The sequence below is a fragment of the Urocitellus parryii genome, chromosome 2, assembly GCF_045843805.1.
Source record: "Urocitellus parryii isolate mUroPar1 chromosome 2, mUroPar1.hap1, whole genome shotgun sequence".
In the NCBI taxonomy this organism is placed as follows: Eukaryota; Metazoa; Chordata; class Mammalia; order Rodentia; family Sciuridae; genus Urocitellus; species Urocitellus parryii.
In genome coordinates this window covers 130,661,880-130,687,181 of record NC_135532.1, presented here as the reverse complement: position 1 = coordinate 130,687,181, position 25,302 = coordinate 130,661,880, and the positions used below count along the sequence as shown (strand labels likewise).

Sequence of the window (25,302 nt, the reverse complement as noted above, 5' to 3'; positions counted from 1 at the left end):
TTTTGTTAAGATTTTTGCATCTGTGTTAATCAGGGATAGTGGCCTAGTTTTCTTTATTTGTTGTGTCCATATGTGGTTTTGGTATCAAGGTAATGCTGACCTTGTAGAATGAATTTAGAAGTATTACCTTCTCTTCAGTTTTTTGGGAATAGTTTGGGAAGGAATTGGTATTATTCGAATTCAGCAGTGAAGTCATAGGGTCCTTGGTTTTTCTTTGATGGCAGACTTTTTATTACTAATTCAATTTCCTTATTACTGGTCTGTTCAGATTTTCTATTTTTTTAAAAAATAATTTCATCTTGATAGATGGTATGTGTCTTTTTACCAGTGAGTTTTATACTTTCAAATTCCCTTTAATATTTATTGTAAGGCAGTTCTGATGGTAACAGAGGAGAGTTTTTCTGGGTACAGTCTTCTTTTTTTAAAGTATTTTTTTAGTTGTAGATGTACACAATATCTTTATTTTACTTATTTTTATGTGGTGCTGAGGATCTATCCCAGTGCCTCATGCATGCGAGGCAAGAGCTCTACCACTGAGCCACAACCCCAGCCACCCCCCCCACAGTCTTCTTGATTGGCACTTTTTTGTCTTTAACACTTTGAATATAGGATCCCACTTTCCCCCTTTCTTATAAAATTTCTACTGAGAAGTTTGTTACTAGTCACATTGTAACTCCTTTATATATAGTTTACTTCTTTTATCTTACTGTTCAAAATCTTCTCTTTATCTTTAGTCTTTGACAGTGTGATTAAAATATGTCATGGGATAGTCTTAAATTTGGAGTAAATATTGTTGGAGATTTTAGACCTTTCTGTACCTGGATATTTAATTTCTGGGGATTGAACAAAGGGATGTTCTATCAGAGCTATATCCCCACCCTAAGTTGCTGACACTGGCTTTGAACTTGTGATCCTCTTGCCTCAGCCTCCCAAGTTGGTGGTGGATTATAGGCGTCACCACCATGCCGGGATATAACCTATTTCTCTTTTTTTGTAGTCCCTCTTGAATACAAATGATTTATGCATGTGTTCTTTTGATGCCGTCCCATAAATTCTGTACTCTTGGAGCATTTCTTTTATTCATTTTTTCTTTTCTCCTCTGTATGTTTTCGAATACCCATCTTTGGGTTTACCCATTATTTTGCTTGATCAGTTCTACCATTGATACTCTGTTGCATTTTTTTTCATCTATTGTATTTTTTAGGATTTGTGTTTTTTTTTTAATCAATTGCTCTTTTAAATTTCTGAGATGAATTTCTGACCTTTTTGTTGTTGTTGTTTACAGAGCTTCCTTAAAATAGCTATTTTTAATTCTTGGTCAGGCCATTCATATGTCTCCATCTTATTAAGGTCAATCACTGGCAACTTTTGTCCGTTTGGTGATGTTATTTCCCTGATTGTTTTTGATTCTGGTCTGCATCAATTAAGTAGGGACTTATCCCAGCCTTGTACTCTGGCATTTTTTGGGAATGTCCTTCAATAGCAATCCCTAAACCTATGATGACGGCAGCTGTGGTAGTTATGGCCATAAGCCCTGGATTGCATGACTGGTGCAGAATGGGCTGATATCCTGTGACTTCTGAGGCTGGCTCAACACTAGATTGGAATCCTATGATTGCTGAAGCTAATTCAGCACTGGGGGATACCAGAAACCTACTGTTGCTGAGATAAACCTGCAACTGAGATCTGTACTGAACTTAAGGCTTTTTCAGTAACTTGGTGCTGGTGGGCTAGAACACAAGAGTTACCATCTGATACCAGTAATATAAAAGTGTTCTTCCTACCCTCTTCAATGTGTCTATAGGCTCAGTCTGGGTATCAGCATAGAGGTCAAGGGCTGTCAAAGTCTGCCTGGTGATGGGTTTTACTATTGGAGGCCCAATACTGAAGTCCAAGCAAAGTCCTATGATTCCGACTTCTTCTTTCCCCAAGCAGATGGTATTTCTATCCATGCTGTGCTGCTGCCTACAACTGGGGGAGGGGTGACATAAGTAATATAAAAGCGTTCTTCCTACCTTCTTCAGTGTGTCTTTTCTTATTATTATGCTATAACCAGATACTGAGATCTCTTACCAGATTTCTTTAGCTTTTGTGAAGGTAATTTCATGCATGAATAGTCATTCAAATTGATGGTTCTTCAGAGGGGTGATGACTGGAGAGTCCTCTTCCACCATCTTGCCCCATCCCGCTCTGGGAACTAGACCCTAGATGCTAATCTATCAGGATGGGTTGTGAAACTACACAGGAATCATAAATTTGGATTCTTACATTGCACAAGCCTGGAGTTTTGATTCTCATAGGTTCCTCCCTGCATCCCTCCAGTATGATTAGGCCAGGTGTGAGGCATGAGTGGAGCTTTTTCAGTTCCCTTTTCACATACTGACCAGCCCTTTTCAGGATATTGTCTCAAAATTTTGGGTATTTTGTCTGCATAGCCCCAACATAGTCCTGTAGACTGCCTTGGGAGTCAGCTGGATCTCTCTCTCTCTCTCTCTCTCTCTCTCACTCTCTCTCTCACACACACACACACACACACACACCAGGGATTGAATCTAGGAGTACTTAAACACTTGAGCCACATCCCCAGCCCTTCTTTCTGTGTTTTATTTAGAGATGGGGTCTCACTGAGTTACTTAGGGTCTTGCTAAGTTGCTGAGCCTGGCTTGGAACTCACTATCCTCCTGCCTCAATGTCCAGAGTCACTGGGATTACAGACTTGTACCACTGTGTAGTTTTGAATTTCTTTCTTTCTGGCACTTGGGAATTTCCTTCTCCCTTCCTTCTTTTTGAAAAAGGCTGGGGGTATAGCTCTGTGGTAGAGTGTATGCCTAGCATTGTGAGATCCTGGGTTTGATCTCTAGTACTGAGAAAAAAAAAAAAAAAAAAAGCAGGAGCAGGATTTGAGGTTGAATTATATTATTCTCTTTTTGAAAATATTTATTTTTTAAATGGGTGATAGATACGTGGTTGTGAGCTAAAATTGGAAAGATAAAAACAGGTGTATGTGTCTTCTTTTGCCTTGTTCTTATACCAGTCCCATCCCATCGCCTTTCCCTAGAGATTGACCATACACTAATTTATTCCAAAAGGCAGTTTTAAACTTTATAAAGTAGTGATTATAGTTTAATTTCATAACCAATATTCAGGATTTTCCCCCATATTTTTAACAAGTGGTTATTGTGTTTTCTTCTGCTCTGAGAGCATGTAAGTTAAAACTTTATATTTCATTTTTATGTTTTTATGTATGTTAGTGGATTATCTGTGTTTTAATCTTTGTTCACTTTAGAAACTCCTCAAAAATGTGAATTTGACAAAAAAAAGCATAAATTAATGATTAGATTGTTTTATGTGAAATTTTAAAATAGTAGAACTTTAACCCTAATTTTTGGGAGGTAGTAGAAATGATATTTTAAGATATTGGATCTTATTTAAACACAATGCAGATATCCTTAAAAATTGTCCCAATTACTAACCAGTCCATGCTGTTGATTGCAAAGGTACAAATAATTGCTCAAAGTCAGAAGTCTGTCAAAGATAAAGGTCTCTGCTGGGTGGGATGGCAGCTTGGCAGCTAAGTCAGGAGGATTCTAAGTTCAAAGCCAGCCCCAACAATTTAGCTGGGCCCTAAGCAACTCAGTGAGACCCTCTTTCTAAATAAAAAAGGGGCAAGGAATGTGGCTTAGTGTTTAAGCACCCCTGGATTCAATACCTGGTACTGAAAAAAAAGATCTCTTTTGGGTTCCCTAGTCACAGTTTATATCACTGATTGCCTAACTACAGCTTGGTGAAATTTAGTAAAAATTTGGGCTAGAAATTGAAGTCTTTTTGACATAATATGTTTTCTTCCTTAGATCAACCTCTCCACTTCTCCTACACCTGCACAGTTAATAAGCCGTTCCCAGGCTTCCAGTTCTACCAGCGGCAGTATTACCCAACAGACTATGTTATTAGGGAGTACCTCCCCTACTCTAACGGCGAGCCAAGCTCAAATGTATCTTCGAGCTCAAATGGTAAGATACGAGCTACCAAAGTCCTTCAGTGTTCAAGGACTTAGAGACCAAATGTTTCTTGATTTGATGCAATGAGGAATTTTTAATATTTAAGATAGTGCCTAACAATTTTGTATATATGATCAGTTTCTTATACATTCATGAAAGTTACAAAAATTCTAATTTGAATTAATAATACTTCTTGGTAATAGATAATATTGTTAACTTTGGGAAGCTAACAGATTCTATGACATAAGAATGGTATTTTTTAATAATAAGTTTACCAATTTCAAAAACTTTTTTCACATTTTAACATCTCTGAAATTGCATTTTATCTTACACTTAATAATTACTACTTACAATGGTACATAAATTATTATATATTTTTGACATGTTAGATTTGGTGAAATAGTTAGAAGTGTTAAAAGCCTCATTATTAGCCATAAGAAAGAGGTTATATCCTGGGACTGTCTGATATCATATTGGAGTGCCTATAATTTACCAGATGATTCTTAGCTTTGGTTATTCCCATCTCAGATTCTGTGTGGTTGTATTATTAGGCTTACTTTGATTTTTTTTTTTTAAATTAACACAGGAATGTGAATTTGGTATTCTGTGATTGGGTACATACTGTTTTTTTCTAATTTAATTGTTGAGCTTCTTTAAGGGATGTAGAAATGGTTGACATATATTTTATTTGATGTCTTTACAGGAAGCTAGACAAAAGCTTTGGCCCTAATGTACTTTTTTGTGTATTTCTGGATCCCCAGTTCACCACCTAAAATTGGAAAGGAAGTTTGCAGTCACATTTCTAACAGTAAATAATGATATGACTAACCTGTTAATCACAGATTATTCTAAGTATTACCATATTTCTGTGTCCCCTCATAATATCTTCTTTAGGTAATAATGTTACTTTAAAATAGGGCAGAACCATTTTAAATGGTTGCTATTTGGCCATTTTTGACCTCTAAAATTGATAGTTCGTATGGCTCAGAATAAATGGAATATCTTCTCTTTGGGTTAGTGTTTCCAGGATGTTTGTTTCATAAATTAAATAAAATATCTTTATGTGAAAGTTATACTTTGTTGTTAAATTCACTTAAGTTTAGTGAAAGACTAAAGAAGTTTCAAAAGATCCCATAATTGGTTGTTTAATTTAAATAGCAGTAAGGAACTGAATAGTCCTTAAAATAATCTTGAAATAATATATTTATACATTCTTTGAAGCAACTGTCATAAGTTACTAAATTGAGTTGGATAATGTGAGTGAATTGTATTGCCTTAGAAATTAATGACATTTGTTTAACGTTAAAATTTTGAAAGGGATGGTGATGAGTGAATGAATTGAGTATGATTTCCTTTTTTTTCTTCTTTTGATGTGAAGCTCTTTTGTTCTATTTTAACATATTGTGGCATTTACATTTAGAATATTTCTTTACAAATAGTTTTTAAATCAAAAGAAACCTAGGTTTGTCCTTTAGATCTTCTCTAGCTGAGAGAAATGTTATAGTCTAGCGTGTGGCATAATTATGCTTGTGGTAAAGAGGACTGAAGAAACTTTTTAGTGTTTCTTTTCATGTTTTTCACTGAAATTTAATTTGTGTCCCAAAATAGTAATTATAGTTGTCTGCTTTAATTTCCCATTTTAGAGATCCTGAGATTGTAGTTTGAACTGGGAGAAAAATTAAGTATGACAGCTTATTTGGGACAAAATTTGGTCTGAGAATTTCACATTACCAAAATATATTTTCTTCTTTGAACACTGATTTATTTTTGTACTCATTGAATCATGAGCTCTTTCAAAACTGTTTGATTTTTTTTTTGAGTTCTCTATTATCAGAAACTTCCCTTTGTCATGTAAAATGTTTTGCTTAGGAGATATTCCTAAACTGCATTGTCTTTATGTCATAAATTTCAGTCTCTCTTGCCTGCTATACATTGTGTGTGGGACATGTTCTTTTGTCTTAGAGTATTTTTTTGGTTTTCTGTCTGTACAGCTGATTTTCACACCCGCTACCACTGTGGCTGCTGTACAGTCTGACATTCCTGTTGTCTCGTCGTCATCGTCATCTTCCTGTCAGTCTGCAGCTACTCAGGTGAGCTTGTCTAGCTTCATAATGTGGTACTTGAGGTCTGGATTTTTAGGTTAAAGATAAGCATTGCATTTGTAGTTCAACTACTGATGGTTTCAGAGCTCTTTGTCATGCATTTCAGATTGAAATTTTATAAGATAGAATAAGAATTCCAAGAATTTTTTTTTTGTTTTGTAGAAATTATAATACAATTAAACAGATATTTAGGTTGTCTGACATTCATTTATGAGAGTTATGCTAATGACATTTTTAGATTTATTGTAGATTTTTCTTATTATATGCGACTTTATTTTTTGCAGATTCATCTTCAGGTAACTGTGAAATAAATCAGGGTGAATGATGGATTTTAGATTTAAAAATCAATTAAATTGGGCAAATTTTAAATTTAAAAAAGTAGAATATTCCTTTATTTGATGCCATGGGAAAATAAACCTACCTTTCTCCTTACACCACTCATAAAAGTAAGCTAGAAGAAGCATGCAGACTTAAAGATAAAAGGAAAAACTGTTAAACATCTAGAAGAAATCAGGAGAATATCTACAAATCCAGGGTAGGCAAGGCCTTTTTAGATAGGATACACAAAAACACTAATCATAAAAGAAAATAATGATAAGTCCTTTTGTACTCATAGAATCATGAGCATTACTTTATTAGAATTAAAAATGATTCCTTAAAAGACTTCCTTAAAAAAGTGAAGAGGCAAGCCACAGATGGAGGGAAAATATTCATAATACATGCATCTGACAAAAGACTTGTACCCAGAATATACAAAGTATGTTTATAACTTAATAATTAAGTTCTAAGGGCAGGAGAATCACAAGTTTGAGACCCACATTGGCAATGTAGCAGGACTGTGTCTGAAAATATAGGGCTAGGGAATGTAGCTCAGTGGTACAATGCCCCTGGGTTTAATCCTCAGTGCCAAAAAAAAAAAAAAAAAAAAAAATCAAACAAAAACAAATGGCAAAGGATTTGGAGACATTTCACAAAAGACAAGTAAGCACCTGAAAAAATTCTCAGCATCATAATAATTATAGAAATTTAAATCAAAACCATTGTGAGTATTACCATACACTTAATAGAATGGCCACATGTTGGTGAGAATGTGGAGCAATCAGACTCATCCATTGCTGGTGAAAATGTAAAATTAAAAAGTACAACCATTTTGAGAAAAAAAAATCGGTAGCTCCTTATATAGTTAAATATACATTTAACATATGACCTAGCAGCTCTCCTCCTAGATGTTTTCCATGAAAGATATGAAAACATACATCTACATAAAGACATAAACTTTTAATGTTCTTGATAGCTCAATTCAGAATAACTTCAAACTGAAAATACCAATGTCCTTCAAAAACTGAATGGGTAAACAAATTGTTGTATATTCATACAGTGGAACACTACTCAAAAAGAAGAAAGGAATGAACTACTGATGCATCTCAGAAACATGTTTAGCAGAAGTCTAGGCAAAAAGAGTATATCCTCTGTGATTCCATTTGTATGAAAATCTAAAACAGGCAAAACTACCCATAATAAGGGAAATCAGATTAGTGAGTAGTATTTGGGGCAGAAGGTGGGGGAGATTGGGAAAGGGTATGAGTCAACTTTTACGATGATGGAAATGTTTTACATCTTGATCAGGGCAGTGGTTATATTGTGTGTATGTAACTCCTAGAACTGGTTCATTCATTTCATTGTACATAAATGACATCTCAATATATTTGGTAAAAATGATTTAGAGTGAATGAAGTTTAAATAATTGAGTAGAATATTACTTTGATACAATTTTGTTATTTTTCATAGTAAATGTTTTAGACTCCTTATGGCAGAAATGGATGTTTATCATAAGGATCTTAATCTTCTAGTAATAAAAAAAAATGAGATAGTTCTTTGGTATTTTCCATATTACCTCTATATATATTTATTTTTTTTTAATAATAAAGGCTAGTTTTCACATGAGTGTATGAAGGTGGTAGTCAGTTTAACTCAGGGTTGTTACAAGGAATAAATGTGACAACAATCAACAAGTACTTAGCATAGTACCTGCTATACAATATCATATAGTACCAATTACTATTTTGTTCTACATTGTCTGAAAATGAATATAAAGTTGGTTCTTGGATTTTAAGTAGCTAGTAGTAAAGAGAGAAACACAACCACTTAAAGGATTTACAGTTCTCAAGCTAAAAGAGACCAGTTGCTTGGGAAAACACAACTGTTTTTAACATGCTCTCTAGAACACAATTTGTTTATGAGTTCTCATGAAGAAAAAATCTTAGGAGTGTGTGTGTGAGAGTGTGCATGTGTGTGGTATAGCACTGAGGAATCAACCAGGGACCCTTTACTACTGAAGCATATCCCGAGCCCCCTTTTAAAGTTTTTTATTTTGAGACAAGTTCTCAAAGTTGCTGAGGCTGACCTTGAATTTGGAATTCTTCTGCCTTGGCCTTCTAAATTGATGGAATTATAGGTATGCACCACTGTACCAGGCTTTACAACATCTTTAATGTGAGTATAGTCAAATTAGTTTATTAAAGTATAATCCCAGGTATTCAGGATGCTAAGGCAGGAGGTTTGTGAATGCAAGGCCAGCCTAGACAGTATAGCAAGACCATGTATTAAACAAATAAGTAAATAAAAAAGTGGTCTTTGAGTCCAGTTTGATGTGGTCTGTGTGATGATCTGTCTTAATTCAAGAATGTGCTTTCAAGGAACTAGAGAACTGGATTGACCTTTAGGAATCTCTTGACAAATGTTTTTTTGTTTTTTTGTTTTTTTCTTTGCTGGGCTTTGAAAAGGGCAGTGAATAAGGCTAACAGTGGTAGGTGATGCTAAGGCTTTTTAACACTTTTTAACACTTTCCTCAAGTTCAGAACTGTTTTGGAAAATTTCTGCTCTACTCTGATTTAATTTTTTTTTTTGAATTGTAGATGGACAGAATGCCTTCATTTTATTTGTTTGTTTTTATGTGGTGCTAAGAATCAAACCTGTGCCTCACACGTATTAGGCAAGTGCTGTGCCACTGAGCTACAGCCCCAGCCCCTTACTCTGAGTTTTAAAATTATATTTGCAGTTTTTAAAAAAATTGTATTTGTAATTGATAAATATTTGAAGTTTTATTTTAATATTTTAAGCTACAAAAGTCAATATAGCATTTAATTTTTCCTCAGCATTAGATAGTTTTTGTAATATACTATTAAAAATGAGAAATTTGGGATATCTTACCCTTATTTATTATTTTAAGTGCTCCAGTCCTTCTATCATGCAAAAAGAAAAAATAATTTTAGAAAGATATTATAGGGCAAAAGATATATATATAGAGAGAGAGAGAGAGGGAGGAATAAGAAATTTCATTTACCAAGGGTATCTGGGGAATGAAAAGGTGACAGCCATTAAGATGTACCTTGTATAAAATTTGTCCACAATAGGTAGGCAGTGTATATTTGATGTAGTAATAGTTAAAGGTTTTTAAAATTTGGATTTTGGAAATTATAATACAGTCTTTCCCATCAGCATTAATCTCTGCTTAGAATTGTTAAATCTGAATCTTAGATAAGTACTATACAATTTGATATAGAAATTAATAAAATCCATTCATAGTATATATATACATACATATATATATATATATATAATATCTGGTTTCTTTTTTATAAACATCTGTGTCCCAGTCTCTGCTCTGTGGCCATACAGATAAAAAATAGCTAGAATTTAAAAGCTAGAAACTCAGTTTTGTTGCCAGCACTGTGACATTGGCTCTTAATTTCTTAGTTACCTTGCAGTGATAGTATGCTATGATAATTTCTACAGCATTTGTTTGATTTGAATTAAATAACTGATGTGAGAGCATTTTGGCAGTGGAGACTCACTATCAAAATGTAAGGTGTGAAAATTAGCAAAAATACTTAATGCAAAATTAGACTCAAAATCAGAATGTTTCCCTCGTTTGATAATAGGAAAGGTTCAGGTAAAATGAAAATTGGATATAGAGTGCCCCAATATTCCTTGTCTTGGGATGGATTTTTTTCTCCCCCAAAACCAAGCTCTGTCAAGGAAATCTGAATATGTGGTCTATTAACAGCTAGATTATATGTTTTGGCAATATAGTTTACATGGTTGGGATTTATGTATAATTTTTTTTATACACACACACACACACACACACACCCAGACACATATATACAGCATTGTATATAAATATATACACATATATTTTCTTGCAGAATTCAGAAAAAAATGGGAAAATTAGAATGTACTCTAGAAATGGATGTGGTGCAGGTTTTAGGATTCATTGTGTCAAATCCTCATTTATTGTGAATATGCTTTTCACTTCAAGGAATGCTCTCAAGATTTTCAGATGATTATTTACCCTTTGGTTATCATTTTTGCATAGTCTGTTTTATAGATTATTTACAGCTAACATAGATTCTATATTGTCTGTCTTTACCTGGGAGATTTTAATGTGCCTCCATTAAGGCACATTAAAATCTCCCAGGTAAATCTCCTTGTTGAGGTTTTCGGGGTATATGTGCACAGATTTCATTGTTAGCCTGAGAACTGAGTATACTGAAAGAAAAATGCTATGTAAGATGTATATCAAAATCAGATATAGGAGAATACCTGAGATTTGTGAAGTTTCTGATATGTTTAAACACTGAAATGTAGGGAGTACAAAAAGGAATGTTGGGCTGGAGTTGTGGCTCAGCGGTAGAGTGCTCATCTAGCACCTGTGAGGCCCTGAGTTCGATCCTCAGCACCACATAAACATAAAATAAAGGTATTGTGTCCAACTACAACTAAAAAAAAAAAAAAAAAATTTTTTTTTAAATTTTAAAAAAAAGGAATGTTAGAGATGAGAGCCTATTAGCTATAGTCTCAGTATTTCACAGACACATACATTAATAATTCTAAAGTAAGCTAGACATTGTGCTGTAGGCCAATATGATCCCAATTCTATGGAAAAATCCTTTTAGAGGAAAGGGAAAAAATTGTTTTCCAACAAAGGGCTTTGGGGTTATTTCTCTAGGAGCATGAATGGGTTTTTATTAGGCTTGGAAGAATGGACTTCAGGAGATAACTTTGAGGTGGATTGGCATTTAGGCAAGAGGAGTTTGTGGGGGAATGAAGGAAGTGCTAGATATGTTTGGAATGGGGAACAGAACAGTTTGGCAAGAATGTGAGAATTGTGGGCTGGAGGAATAGAAAATGAGGCACAAAATGGTTTGGGCCTAGATTGTGAAGGGTTTGAGTAGCAGTCTGAGAAATACCTGCATTGGTGATTTTATTTTTGTATTAAACTTTAATAATACAGTGGTTATTAGTCCATTATGTTAACATTGATAACTAAATATTTGAGAAAAATCAGATGTTCCATGTAGTTTCACTTAGAAAATTCTTTCAGTAGCTTAGAATAGAATTGATTAAAACTTAGTCTTCCTAACATGAACATTGTTTCAGTACCTGCTGTTGACTGAACATTACATTGGAACTTGGACAGAAGAAATATAGCCTTTAAGCATCAATTGATGATGTATTTTAAGAAAAAGGGCACACATGAAACTGAAAAACAATTATTTATAAAGCAGCAGTATGTTATTTGCTTTGTCACTTTGCAATTTCTTTTACTTCAGTTTCCTTCTCAGGACCAGTGCTAGCACTAAATGTATTTGGTATATTTATTCCAGATAAGCAAGAAGTTAGGCAGCTTACTTTCTGCCTTGCTGTTTGGAAATGTTATAAATCTCAGGTGAGAGTAATTGGGATAATCCTTGCCTCCATCCACATATAGTATATGTAGAATAGCCCCAAGTAGGAGCTATCACACAAACCATGCACAATTTTTTCAGTTCCTGAGAACTAGTTCTCAGAGGCAATGAGTGTTCAATAACAGCAACAAAATTTAACTAAATTAAAAAAAAGAGTTTCTGAAAATGCTCTTAACAAATATCACAATGGGGTAGGTGATTTGATGAATTAATTTTCCTTCTTACAAGATTAGTATCCCCTTACAGTCTCTATAGTTAGAGCTGGTCACTTTTAATGTTGTATGTTGCAGAGTAGTTTCCTCATATTCATAGTCCATTTGAGATATAACCACCCACACACTCACAATCTGTTGTCATTTAGTCTTTCATGATTCTTCCTTCCTCTGCATTATTCAATCCCTCCCTTCCCTTTCTCTCCCCTTACCCCTGCCCCTTACATCTTTTTAAAAATTACCGCATGATATTTAAGATGTGATTACTTAGAATAATTCTCCTTTTCTTCAGGATTAACCACTTGTTTTAAGTACTTGGAATGTGTGACAAGTATAATATAATATAAATGTGTTGTCATTGTAATGATTACCACATCAAAGTCATCTGATTTCATCCTTATTTTCTGTTATGTGATTCTTAGGTTCAGAATTTAACATTACGCAGCCAGAAGTTGGGTGTGTTATCTAGCTCACAGAATGGTCCACCAAAAAGCACTAGTCAAACTCAGTCATTGACAATTTGCCATAACAAAACAACAGTGACCAGTTCTAAAATCAGCCAACGAGATCCTTCTCCAGAAAGTAATAAGAAAGGAGAAAGTCCAAGTCTGGAATCACGAAGCACAGCTGTCACCAGGACATCAAGTATTCACCAGTTAATAGCACCAGGTAGGATAAAACTTTTATTTTATACTTGCTTTGTTTATTTTCTTAGCAGACAGAGCAAAAACAAAGATGTCTACTACTTGAATAAGAATGACATTTTAAAATGTGAATTTCCTGAGTTAAAGAACATCTCTCTATGTAGCTTTTTAAAAGGAGAGATTTAGAAAGCCCAATAGCTAAAACAAATTATAGCAGTAAAATAGACATTCTTTGTTAATTGATGGTTGACTAATGTCTTTATTGTGTGCCGGTCTCTCCTTGTAGAAATAAAATCTTTTAGCTTTTAAAAGAGATTTGCCTACTGTGTTGCCTATAGTTTATTATATTTTAGTGGAACAAATTTAAAAGCTTCTAAAAAAGCAAATACGTTATTCTGTTTAAAGTCATCTATGGGAAGAATTTGTCACTTTCCAAAAATGAGGACTATGCAAATAAGGAAAGTTATTTTCCTTACTATGTTGTTGTTTTTTTTTTTTTTTCCCCTCTCTGATTTCATCTGGGAGAAAGATGTCAGGGAATCGGCTAAGTCACTTTCATTCATGACAAGCTTTGAAGCTCACCTGTGCTTCCTCTTCTTTCTACAGATAACCTTGCCTCATGGTTCTTACACTGAAAATGTTGGGGCCATCCCATCCAGTGTGAGCTTCCTATCTCTTACATTCATCTCAGTATTTTTTAGGATTGAGCTTCCTTCACTTCTAATAAGATAAAGTGTTATCTGCTTTCTTCTTAAGATCAACACCATTTGCTTATGAGCCCATCTTTTTTTTAACCTGTTCCTGACCTTGTTTAATAGTTACCGTAGCATGTTTTTTCTTCTCATGCTGATCCTTTGCTTCTCGAGCATGTTAGGTCTTCCCTATTCTTAACATATCTGCATATTTTCGACAGCAGTATAACTGTTATTTATTGTGGATGTGTGAAAAAGATGCACTAGGCTAGACACTTCATAAAAAAAAATCCTTTGTTCCAACAATCTCATTAAGCATCACCTTTCTGTTTCTGTTTCTGGTTTTATCTTTTTTTTTTTTTTTTCTTTTTTCCCTTCTTTGCAGTACTGGGTGCTCTATTGTTGAGCTATATCCTCAGTCCCTTTAAAAAACAATTACTTTTTTTTTTTTTTTCTATTTTGAGACAGGGTACTAAGTTGCCAGGGCCAGTCTTAAATTTAAGATACTCCTGCCTTAGTCTCCTGGGATTCCAGGAATGTGCCCCCACTAACTGCTTTACTTTTTAGAAAGTTTTTCTACACTATTGAAGTTTGCTTTTTTTCCTACTTACATCTATTTCTATTTTCATTTTTCCTCTATGTTAAATTTAACATCATTCACTACTTCACCAAATGTCAGAATTTTGGATTGGTCTGATTTCTCTGGTTAAAAATTTCTCCTCACTGAATACTTGTAACATTTTGTGCTCTTTTATGGTTCTTTTTTTCTTTTATAGTTATCTATATAATTATTGATCTTAGCTTCTCTACTAGATAATAAAGTCCTTAAGGGGAGATATAATATTGAGTGTTTCTGTATTACCTTTTTTTTTTTTTTTTGATACTGGGGGTTGAACTCAGGGGAGCTTAACCACTGAGCAGCATCCCCAGCCATTTTTATTTTTTATTTTGAGACAGGGTTTTGCCGAGTTGCTGAGGGCCTCCTTAAGAGGCTGGCCTTGAACTTGCAATCCTCCTGCCACATCTCCTAAATTGCTGGGATTATAGGCATATACCATTGTACCTGGATGATTCCTGTATTTTTGATAGATTATGTTGAAAATTCTGATTTTTTTTTCCAGTTAGAGTACTCTCTTTAGAGAAATGTGGGATCTCTCTCTCTCTCTCTCTCTCTCTCTCTCTCACTCACTCACTCACTCTTTCTTTGTCTCTCAGTTGGGAATTCTTAGGTTTAGTTCAAGCAAGGAGGTTAACTTTTGGATTATTAGGTCCTCTTAACCAGTACCTGGTTGCAAGTTGCAACTTACTCTTCCCTCTTTGGTTGGTAGTTTGTTAATTATCTTTACTGTTACCAGGGCAATATTTTATGTAGGTAATAACCCAGACTGACAGAGTCTCAGGTCACTTTCAGTTCCAGATTCAGATCTTATTTACATTAACCAAATTCCATTTTTCCACTGTTGATTAGAAACAAAGTCACACCAGAACATCTTAAACCACATAAACCTTCCCAGGTACCAAACTTATAAGTTTGTTTAAGCCTCATGTTGCTATTACTCAAAGCAATTCATATATTCTGGCAAGGCAGCAGCTATATTTTATACTCTCCTAGTTTCTCTCCTCTTATTGATGGGAAGTTAATCTGAAACTAAGATATTTTGAGAGATTATAGAATTGGTAACTTGGACTTTTCCTCAACCAGAACTGTTGCGCCATTTTAAATATTAAAAAAACTACCTGTGTTCTAATGTAAACCACATTTAATAATAATTATATTGGACATGTTTATTGTTTCCTTTATATGTATTTTTAGAATGCTAAAATAATATTTTCTGAACCACTTCTCCTTGGGTGTAGAATTCCTGCTTGTTAGTAATTCTTTGTGTATGTGTATATATACTGGGGATTGAACCCAGGGGCATTAACACTGAGCTACATCCCCATTCCTTTTTATTTTGAGACTCTCTTGCTAAGTTGCTGAAACTGGCTTTGAACTTGTGATCATCCTATCTCAGCCTCCTGAGTCATTGGGATCACTGGCATGCACCACCTTGGCCTGGCAGTAATTCTATTTTTAATGCCTACGGTAAAGGCAAACTTAAACCAAATGTATCAAAATCATGAACTGTATTAGAGCTGAAAAATTTTAAAACAGTTTTTAGAGCTTTTATTAAATTAGTCTAATTAGAAAATACATCATTTTTTTTTTGCAGACATTAATTAAGTATACAATGAAAATATCTGCTGTAGCTGCTATAGTAAAATACCTCAAACTGGGTAGCTGGAAAGCCCAAGATTAAGGTCTGGCAATATACAGTTTATGGTGAGATGTCTTGGTTTGTAGATGACCTTTTTCTTGTTATGTGCATTTCCTCTGTATGCACAGTGGGGTAGAGGTAGCTCTCTGATGTCTCTTTAATGTAAACACACAAATCCTGTCACTTCAGGGCCCTACCCTTAAACCTCATTTAACTTTGATTAATCCTTAGATGCCAGGGAAGTTAGGGCTTCAACAAATGAATTTTGTGGGGTAGGGGAAACTGCCCATAACAAGTCCCTAGACTCAGGATTATGAGTTCTCTTAGACCCAGTGGTGTCCCTTGCCTGCATTTAATTACTCAGAGTTTGTTAATCTGTAATATGTTGGATTAGTATAGTGCCATGCCTACCTCATGGCATTGTAACTTAAGTGAAAAAATATATTATTATAAAGAACAGAGTTATTTGGGGCTGGGGCTATAGCTCAATGGTAGAGCACTTGCCTTGTAGGTGTGAGGCCCTGGGTTTGATCCTCAGCACCACAAATAAATAAATAAATAAATAGAGATATCGAGTCCATCTACAACTAAAAAAATATTTTAAAAAAATGTGTGTATGTGTGTGTGTGTGTGTAGGAAAGAGAAATGATGCCAATCATTAATCCTCCAAATAAAAATGATGCCAATCATTAGTCCTCCAAATATTAGGCCACCCTGATAATAATTGTTTAAAATCAGAGGAATTAAGCAACATGATATGTTTTTCTAGAGTACTAGGCTTTTCTTGTATGATGGGGACATTGTTTCAGATATCCTCACAATTGGGCTGGGGATGTAGCTCAGTGGTAGAGCACTTGCCTAGCATGCACTGAGGCCCTGGTTCCATCCCTAGCACCATTAAAAAAAATCACAGTTATAATATCAAAACATTTTTCTCATGTGGACTCATGAACTAATGCAAAATATATAAACTTAGTTTGACTTCTGATCCAAGAAAAATTTAATGTAGGTGAAAGGATAGGCTATTACTCTGTTGGATTATCATCTCTAGAATATAAACAGATCATTTACTTTCTAGCGTACAAAAATCAAGTATATGATAAATTTAGGCTGGGTGCGGTGGCACATGCCTGTAATTCTAGTGTTTTGGGTGGCTGAGGGAAAATCACAAGTTCAAAGCCAGCCTCAGCAACTTAGTGCCCTAAGCAGCTTTGTGAGACCCTGTTTGAAAGTTTAAAAAAAATAAAATAATAAAAGATCTGCGGGTGTAGCTCAGTGGTAAAGCACCCCTGGATTCAGTTGCTAGTAACAGCAACAACAACAAAAGAAAATGGTAAATATAATTTATATTTTAATATAATTTATACTTTAAAATTAAATTAAAGTTTATTTCCTTATGTATAGGAAGGGGATAATAATTTCCACCTACTCCACAGGTATTTTATAAATATAGATGAGACATGTGAAAACATCTTGCCTTGGAGGAAAACACTATATGAAAATCTGAGATTTTGTTAATCCACCTTCTTTGAATACTGTATAACATAGTCTATATGCACACATTTATAAAGAGCTGACAGTCTTTGTTTGAAGTACCAGTCTACTTACTATGTGAAAATTATTTTGTTAGATGAAATTTTAAACTTAATTTCCATGTGTGTGTATTTTGCAGTGCTGGGGATTAAACCTAGGGCATGCTAAGTATGTGTATGCTCTACCACTGAGCTACACCCTCAGTCCCTCATTCTTTAAATTTAATTACTAGGTATCTACTGAATCTTCTAAACACTCTTTATTGAGATGTTAATTAGATGTTAATTTCTTTAATGGATCCTTAATATTTTAAATAATAACCAAATGTGAAAGTATTTAAGAAAAAAGGTGCTGGAAGTTTTTATAAGACTTTTGTTACACATGTTGTTAAATGTAAAAGTAGATACAAGGGGCTGGGGTTGTGGCTCAGTGGCAGAGCACTTGCCTAATACATGCGAGGCCCCGGGTTCCATCCTCAACACCACATAAAAATAAATAAAATAAAGGTGTTGTGTCCAACTACAACTAAAAAGTAAATATTTTTTAAAAAGCATTTAAAAAAAAAATAAATACGGGGCTGGGGCTGAGCAGTAGCGCACTTGCCTGGCATGTGTGAGGCATTGGATTTGATTCTCAGCACCACATATGAATAAATAAAATAAAGGTCTATCAACAACTAAAAAAAATATTAAAAAAAAGTAAATGCAAGTCTTCAGACATGTAATAGAACTTTTATCATTTTCTGAAATTTAAGAAAAAAATATGCCCTATCTTTAGATCTATTTTAAATGTGTATAATTCTATATTAATATTAAACAATCATTGCAGTTTATCTTATAACAAACCCAGTTTCCATTTTTGCTTACATAGGGAGGATTTTGCTACTCTATGTAAATATGTGCACCAGCATGCAGAAGAGGCGTAATGATGGGGCAACTCTTCATAGCTCAATTATGATATCCTATATATTTTTATCCCTGTTGGGTTTCTTCAGTGAAGAAGATCTGATACCATCTCTTATGAATTACCGTGGGTTTTTGTGGTGGGGGGAGCATTAAAGAAGATCCTTTAGACAGCATGGACTTCTGATTGCCTCATTTTCTGCAAGCAAAACTAGTGTTCTCCTAGTTTTGGAATGGCCTCTAAGTTTCACTTATTATAATGGTTATTTAACTATGCTGTAAGACTTACACATATTTTGCTTAATTGAATTACATTTTTATACAAAACATTTTCCTGGAAAAATAAACAGAATATTTGATCTCAAATTTTGAAACTTATTTAGGTAACTTTGTAATCTTGCCTATGTTTAGACATAGGATAAGATATTTATTTTATTAATTTTAATATACAGTTTTATGACTTAAAGTTACCTTTCTATGTACTATACTTGTTCATCTATGATACTCTCAAACAGAAATTCAGGTGCATAAATTTTGCTAAAAGTTAATGTGGCTATTCTGATGACCGATAAATAGATTATTTTAGGCAGTTTTCTATTGGAACTTTTCATAGTACAGCTATTTTATCACATTTTTATAGTCTTGGGGCTGGGATTGTAACTCAGTGGTAGAATGCTTGCCACTGGGTTCAATCCTCAACACCATAAATGAATGAATGAATGAATGAATGAATGAATGAATGAATGAATCATGTCCATCTATAAATAAAAATATTTAAAAAACTTAGTCTTTCAAGGAAAAACTGTTTCTTACAAAACTTCAAATTACCCTTATCTTAAAGACTTGCTATAGAATTCTAAATAATTATGTCCTTCATGATGTGAAAAGTTTCTACCTTTATATTTATTTAAATTTTTCCGACATTTTTTGAAATCAGTACTAATTGTTATTTTTTTTTCTCACAGCTTCATATTCTCCAATTCAGCCTCATTCTCTAATAAAACATCAACAGATTCCTCTTCATTCACCACCTCCCAAGGTTTCCCATCATCAGCTGATATTACAACAACAGCAGCAGATTCAACCAATCACACTTCAGAATCCAACTCAAGATCCACCCCCATCCCAGCACTGTATACCACTCCCAAACCATGGCCTTCCTCCAGCTCCCAGTAATGCCCAGTCACAGCATTGTTCACCAATTCAAAGCCATCCCCCTCCTCTAACCGCGTCTCCCAACCAGTCACAGTCAGCACAGCAGTCTGTGGTAGTGTCTCCTCCACCACCTCATTCACCAAGTCAGTCTCCTACTATAATTATTCATCCACAAGCACTTATTCAACCACACCCTCTTGTGTCATCAGCTCTTCAGCCAGGGACAAATTTGCAGCAGTCTACTGCTAATCAGGTACAACCCACAGCACAGTTGAATCTTCCATCCCATCTTCCACTCCCAGCTTCTCCAGTTGTACACATTGGCCCAGTTCAGCAATCTGCCTTGGTGTCCCCAGGTCAGCAGATTGTGTCTCCAGCATCACACCAGCAATATTCAACCCTACAATCCTCTCCAATCCCAATTGCAACCCCTCCACAGATGTCAGCATCTCCTCCAGCTCAGATTCCACCACTGCCCTTGCAGTCTATGCAGTCTTTACAAGTGCAGCCTGAAATTCTATCCCAGGGCCAGGTTTTGGTGCAGAATGCTTTGGTGTCAGAAGAGGAGCTTCCAGCTGCAGAAGCTTTGGTCCAGTTGCCATTTCAGACTCTTCCTCCTCCACAGACTGTTGCGGTAAACCTACAAGTACAACCACCAGCACCTGTTGATCCACCAGTGGTAAGCCCTTGGAAGCTCTTTGACTTTCTTGCTGAACTAAAAGTAAAAAACTTTTTTCTCCCACACTGTTATATTGCTAAACCTAAATGCCTATGAATTTTAAAAGCTTGGTATTTCCGTATGTCAGTATTCTGACAAACATGCTATATGGGAAAAAAAAAGCCATTATTTATTGTAGTATGGTTGCATGCTTGATAATCTGTGATGGTTATTTAAGTCCCTCGTTAATTTTATTACTATTTAAACAAATCCATCTGCTATCTTTACAGAGTTGATTTTTTTTCCCCAAGGGAATGCATTTGAACCAGTGTCATCTGCACAAAGTTTTTTCTCTTAAGGTGATTATCCTTCATAGATCCCTTCTGTTGGCTTGTGTGTTCTTGTGGTTTATCTAGCTACCCTTTTTGGTTGTATGCATTCAGAAGTCCTGGGCCTTGAGAGGCTTTGGTTTCAAGGTGGAGGAGGTATGCTTGTATGATGTAATTTTTTGGTAAAATTGTATTATGTAATTAAAATTTTATAAATAATTATTCTAGGAAAGAGCCCAAGTTTGCAAAAAACATAACTGATATTTTATTTCTACTGAGGGAAAGTATACACTTAAAATATTTCTAACTTAAAAAGCTAAAAAATCTCAGTAAAAATTGCAACGCTGGGAATGGAAGAAAATCTACTGGAAGGAGTAAAAATTTTGAGTAATTGAGATTGTAGTGAAATTTATTAGAATAAACTCCTAAAAATGGTTACATGTTGTTTAGAAAGGAAAATTATCTTGAAAAACATTTAAAAATAGCATCTAAGGGATTTATAAAATAATTTACAATAAATTTGGAATAAGAACTCTAAAATATTTAGTCAGAATAATCCAATTTATATTTTTTACATTTTATATTTTATATTTTATAAATCCAATTTGTATTTTTTTCTTTTCCTTTTAGTACTAAGAGTTGAACTCAGGGCTTCTTGCATACTAGATACATTCCCAGTGCTTTCACTTTTATTATGATACAGGGTCTTGCTAAGTTGTCAGGCTGGCCTTGAATTTGTGATTCTTCTTCCTTAGCCTCTTGAGTAGCTGGGATTTCAGGTTTGAGCAACCATGCCCCACTCATAATTAATACTGAGAAGAAGAATTTTCCTAAAAGGAGGTTTTTGCATTATACCTCACTGAAAAGATTTTATTACTGAAAAGCTAATTGGCTTAGAATGGAAAGGAGTTTCAGAGTCTCCATAATGGGAAACATTTGGGATCTCAGAATGCAAATTTATAGATATTTTATTCTTATCATTCTGAGTGATCTTAATAAGCATAGATTGAATTCCACTTGCTGTTACTCTTTTTAACAGACCTTCACAGAAACAACAGTACTAGAAATGTTTGTCATTTATAATTATTATGTCTCTATATTTTCTTTTAATGATTTCTTAAGAGTTTACAGTGGGTACTGTCACAAAAACTGTTATAAGAACTATATGGTATCTTCAGAGAAATCAAATTTAATTTAAATTTTATTTTCTATCAGGTTCAGTTGTTTGGCTCTTAACAAGTAAAAAATAAAACACCTGCATATTCCTTATATTTTCTAATTGTTTTTATTAAGGGAAAAATATCTGGGTAGAAATATAAAAAATATAACACTTGAAAAACTAATTAAATTAAAACTGAAAATATTTAAGGTTGCATTTTGTTGATTCTTGCCTACCTCCCTGTTAAAGATTTTTTTTTAAAGTTTCTTATTTCACTTTTGGAAGAGTTTTTTCCTGTGAAATACATAATTTTCTCTGTATCACGGATATAGTCATTATGCTTAGCTGTAGATGTTTTCCATTTATCTTTCCTCATCTTTTAACTTTCTTTGAGTAACACAGCTCTGTTTGTTAAATTACCATATTTTCTTCTATAATCCTTGTATTATTTTTCCATCAAAACACATTTATTTACAAATTACAGTGTCTTGGTGCTTCCAAATATTTAAGGTAGAGAGATATACTTATTTCTTTAGAGATGAAGTTTTGAAAGATAAGAGTGAATTATCAAAGTGAAATCAGTATGTTTTTTGAAAGATATTTATAAAAGCATTAAAGTTTTTAATTGACATTTGGGTATAAATGAGATATGTTGAGGGTAGATAATTTAGAACTAATAAACAAATGTTCCTCAGTTTATTTAGGAAAGGGAGACAGATGGGAATAATGGACTTTATTGAGGTAAGTTTGGCAGTCTTTGTTATTTTTAGAATAGTTATAGTTACCAGTTAAGCAGAAAATGTGATGTGTAGTTTCCTAATGATCTTTTGAGCAAAACCTCCACTTTGCTATTTTCAATATTTTAGTTATTGCATTTAGATTTCTTTGTGCTGATCATGCCAGATGTCTGTGACAGATTCGTTTTTGCCTACTTCCTTAAACTTTTTAACTTACTTTGCCTTTACATGGGAAATTGGAAGAAAAGTATGTATAGTTAGCCTTAACTATAGAGAATGAAAAGTATTTTACAGTATTCTTTGATGGATTATTTTTTAATGCTGTTTGTGTTATGACTTCATCCTTTAAAACAACTTTCATTATTTTAAAAAAATCAGCTCAGTGTATGATAAGCTTTGATTCCTTAAAAGGTACTATAGCAAATAAATGTTTGAGTAACATGCCGACAGCATTAAGATTAAAGTGATAGTTTCAGCTTTTCTTTGGAAGAAAAGTAGTATCTACTCAAGAAAATGCTATCCACATAAAATTGAACTGGTTAATAAAAAACATATTTGTCTAATTATGCAGGATTAATTCCCCAACCACTCAGACACATTAATGGGGTACCAGAAAAGTTTCTTTCTTTTTTTTTTTTTTTTTTTTTGGTTAACCCCGAAATGTCTTTCTGGTTGATTTTTCCCTATATTGGACATTAACATCATTTTTAAAATTACTATTATCAAGAACAGATACTAGCATTGTTATACTGTACAATAATAAATGATTGCTTTCTTCTGAGACCATACATGAGGCAAGGAGTCTATTTTGGTGAAGCAGTTTTCCAGATGTAGGGTTATAAGTGAATTATTTTAATAACATTATCTACTTAGAGGCTGGTTGAGATCATTCAGAATATTGCACTTGATATAAAGTTATCAGTAACAACAGAATTTTTTATTTTTATATATTGTTTTTGCCATACCTGTTATCCAACCCAGGGCCTTGTACATAATAGGCAAGTACTCTAACCATGTGCTACACCCTGGCCTAGCCAGTAATGTAATTTTTAAGTTTTAAAAAAGACTAAAAATGTCTGGGGTTGTGGCTCAGTGGCAGAGCGCTTGCCTAGCATGTGTGAGGCACTGGGTTCGATCCTCAGCACCACATATAAATAAATAAAATAAAATAAAACAAATACAGGTCCATCAACATCTAAAAAATATTTTTAAAAAAGGACAAAAATTTGGGGGCGTTATAATCATTTAAAAAACTTTTTTTTTTTTTTTTTAGTAGAGGCTGGGGCATATTTTTATTTTTATTTGTAACTCTTTCTTGTTGTTATGTGTACCTATGAAGTTTCATCTATAAACACAACTTACGCTGGATTCAGAAATCTTGATCACTTTAATTTTATATAGTTATCAAAATGTTTATTATTAAAAATGTTAGATGTCACAGTTATTTTGTGAATATTGTTGATGTTTACTGGAATATTAATCAGTTTCATTAAACAATTCTAAAAAACTCATAATCCTTTATAAATTTAGGTAAAAGCCTAGCACATTTATAAGGAGGGAAGAGAACTGTTTTGTAGCTTTGTTTTTAGTATCTTTATCATCTTTCATAAATAAATGGTTAAATAAATAACAAATGATGACCAATTAAAATACTTATATTTATAATGTCTCTAGAAATGCACTTTGAAAATTAAGCCTTCAGTTTAATAAGTTAGTTATTTCTATTTATAATGCTTTTTCTGAGAGATCTTTTGATTCCATGTTCTCTTTTAAGTATAATCTTTACAGTTAAATAACAGGGTAGTTAAAGATTTAAAACCTTTCCCCCATATATATGGAATAATATTAACAAACTAAAATATACATCCAAATGGCTTAGTGTGTGTGTGTGTGTGTGTGTGTGTGTGTGTGCATGTGTGCATGTGAGGGTTTTAAAGAAAGTTATATTCTGCATTCATGATTAGCTTGCGAATTCATTAATTCTTGAGTAGACAGAAAAGGAAAGATAAATTGCATTTTTTTAAGCTTTTGGACATTGCTTTTCATAGTTTAATCTTTAGTTCACAACATCATGATAAAAAGAACCTGGGATATAGTTTTAATGACAGTATATCCTAATTTCCTATTATGTTATATATAATTTCCTATTATGTTATTTTGGAAATTTGCTTAGTGTGCTTTTGAAAATTCCTGTTATCTACTTGGACTTTGACAAGTAGAAATTAATAGACACAGTAGTAGTATTCTTGAGATTGATATTTGATTATAGTGAAATCAAAACTTTTTTAAATTCTCAAAATTAAGAATATGCTGAGCTTTGACTATTATTATTTTGGAAAATTTCTGGCCTAGATAACTGATACACAGCTGGCTTTCAGTGAAATATTAATCAAGTATTATGAAAAACTTCATTTGAGTGATTATAAGGTTTTCCTTTCAACTTGTCAGAATAGTCATTTTTACTGTTTTAAAGTTTAATACACTTAGAATTTAATTTTTTAAAATTAAGAATACCTCATTAAATGTATTTTTGGAAACATTTTAAGGCAGTGTGGTTTATCATTGCAGGTTTATCAAGTAGAAGATGTGTGTGAAGAAGAAATGCCAGAAGAGTCAGATGAATGTGTCCGGATGGATAGAACCCCACCACCACCCACGTTGTCTCCAGCAGCTATAACTGTGGGAAGAGGAGAAGATCTGACTTCTGAACATCCTTTGTTAGGTAAGAAAATGTCAGCATATAGGGGAATTTTTCTATTTGATTAACATGAGTAATGAGAAGTATTTTTTTCAACTAGAGATGGTATTAATCTAATTTGTTGCTGTGGTTAACTATAGCAAAAGGTAGATTAGAAGTCAAGATTTCAAAAGATTTTATTTTCCTTCTTGGAAAACTATTTAATAGCAGGGAAACTTTGCAGTTTATATAGTTTTCAATACCACTCAAATGAAAAACATGCCTTTGCAAATCTTCTAATTTTCGGTCGCTTACGCTTATACAGATGTGTTTCATATGCTTATTCAGATTCTTGAATTATTTTCATCTTAAAAGTTAGAATAAATAAAAATTCTCTCAAAAGACTTAAATCACACTTTCTAAAAATCATAAAGCACTCTAAATCATACCTGATATTCACTTATTTGTGATCAAGAAGACCAAGTACTTTTAGTTT

The 25,302-nt window shown here is 33.6% G+C and overlaps 1 protein-coding gene across 4 annotated transcripts in view; it reads left to right on the top strand.

The window, feature by feature from the left end:
• Nucleotides 1-25,302, top strand: part of Phc3 (polyhomeotic homolog 3) — a 71,619-nt gene that overhangs the window by 26,468 nt on the left and 19,849 nt on the right. For 2 of the 4 annotated variants that reach the window (XM_077795311.1, XM_077795310.1), the window contains exons 5-10: nt 3,852-4,010; nt 5,990-6,088; nt 12,485-12,731; nt 19,057-19,925; nt 20,216-20,263; nt 24,698-24,851. In XM_077795311.1, the coding sequence (XP_077651437.1) occupies nt 3,852-4,010; nt 5,990-6,088; nt 12,485-12,731; nt 19,057-19,925; nt 20,216-20,263; nt 24,698-24,851 (1,576 nt within the window). The remainder of the gene's footprint in view (nt 1-3,851; nt 4,011-5,989; nt 6,089-12,484; nt 12,732-19,056; nt 19,926-20,215; nt 20,264-24,697; nt 24,852-25,302) is intronic. The other 2 variants (XM_077795312.1, XM_026395001.2) reach the window with 1 other exon arrangement.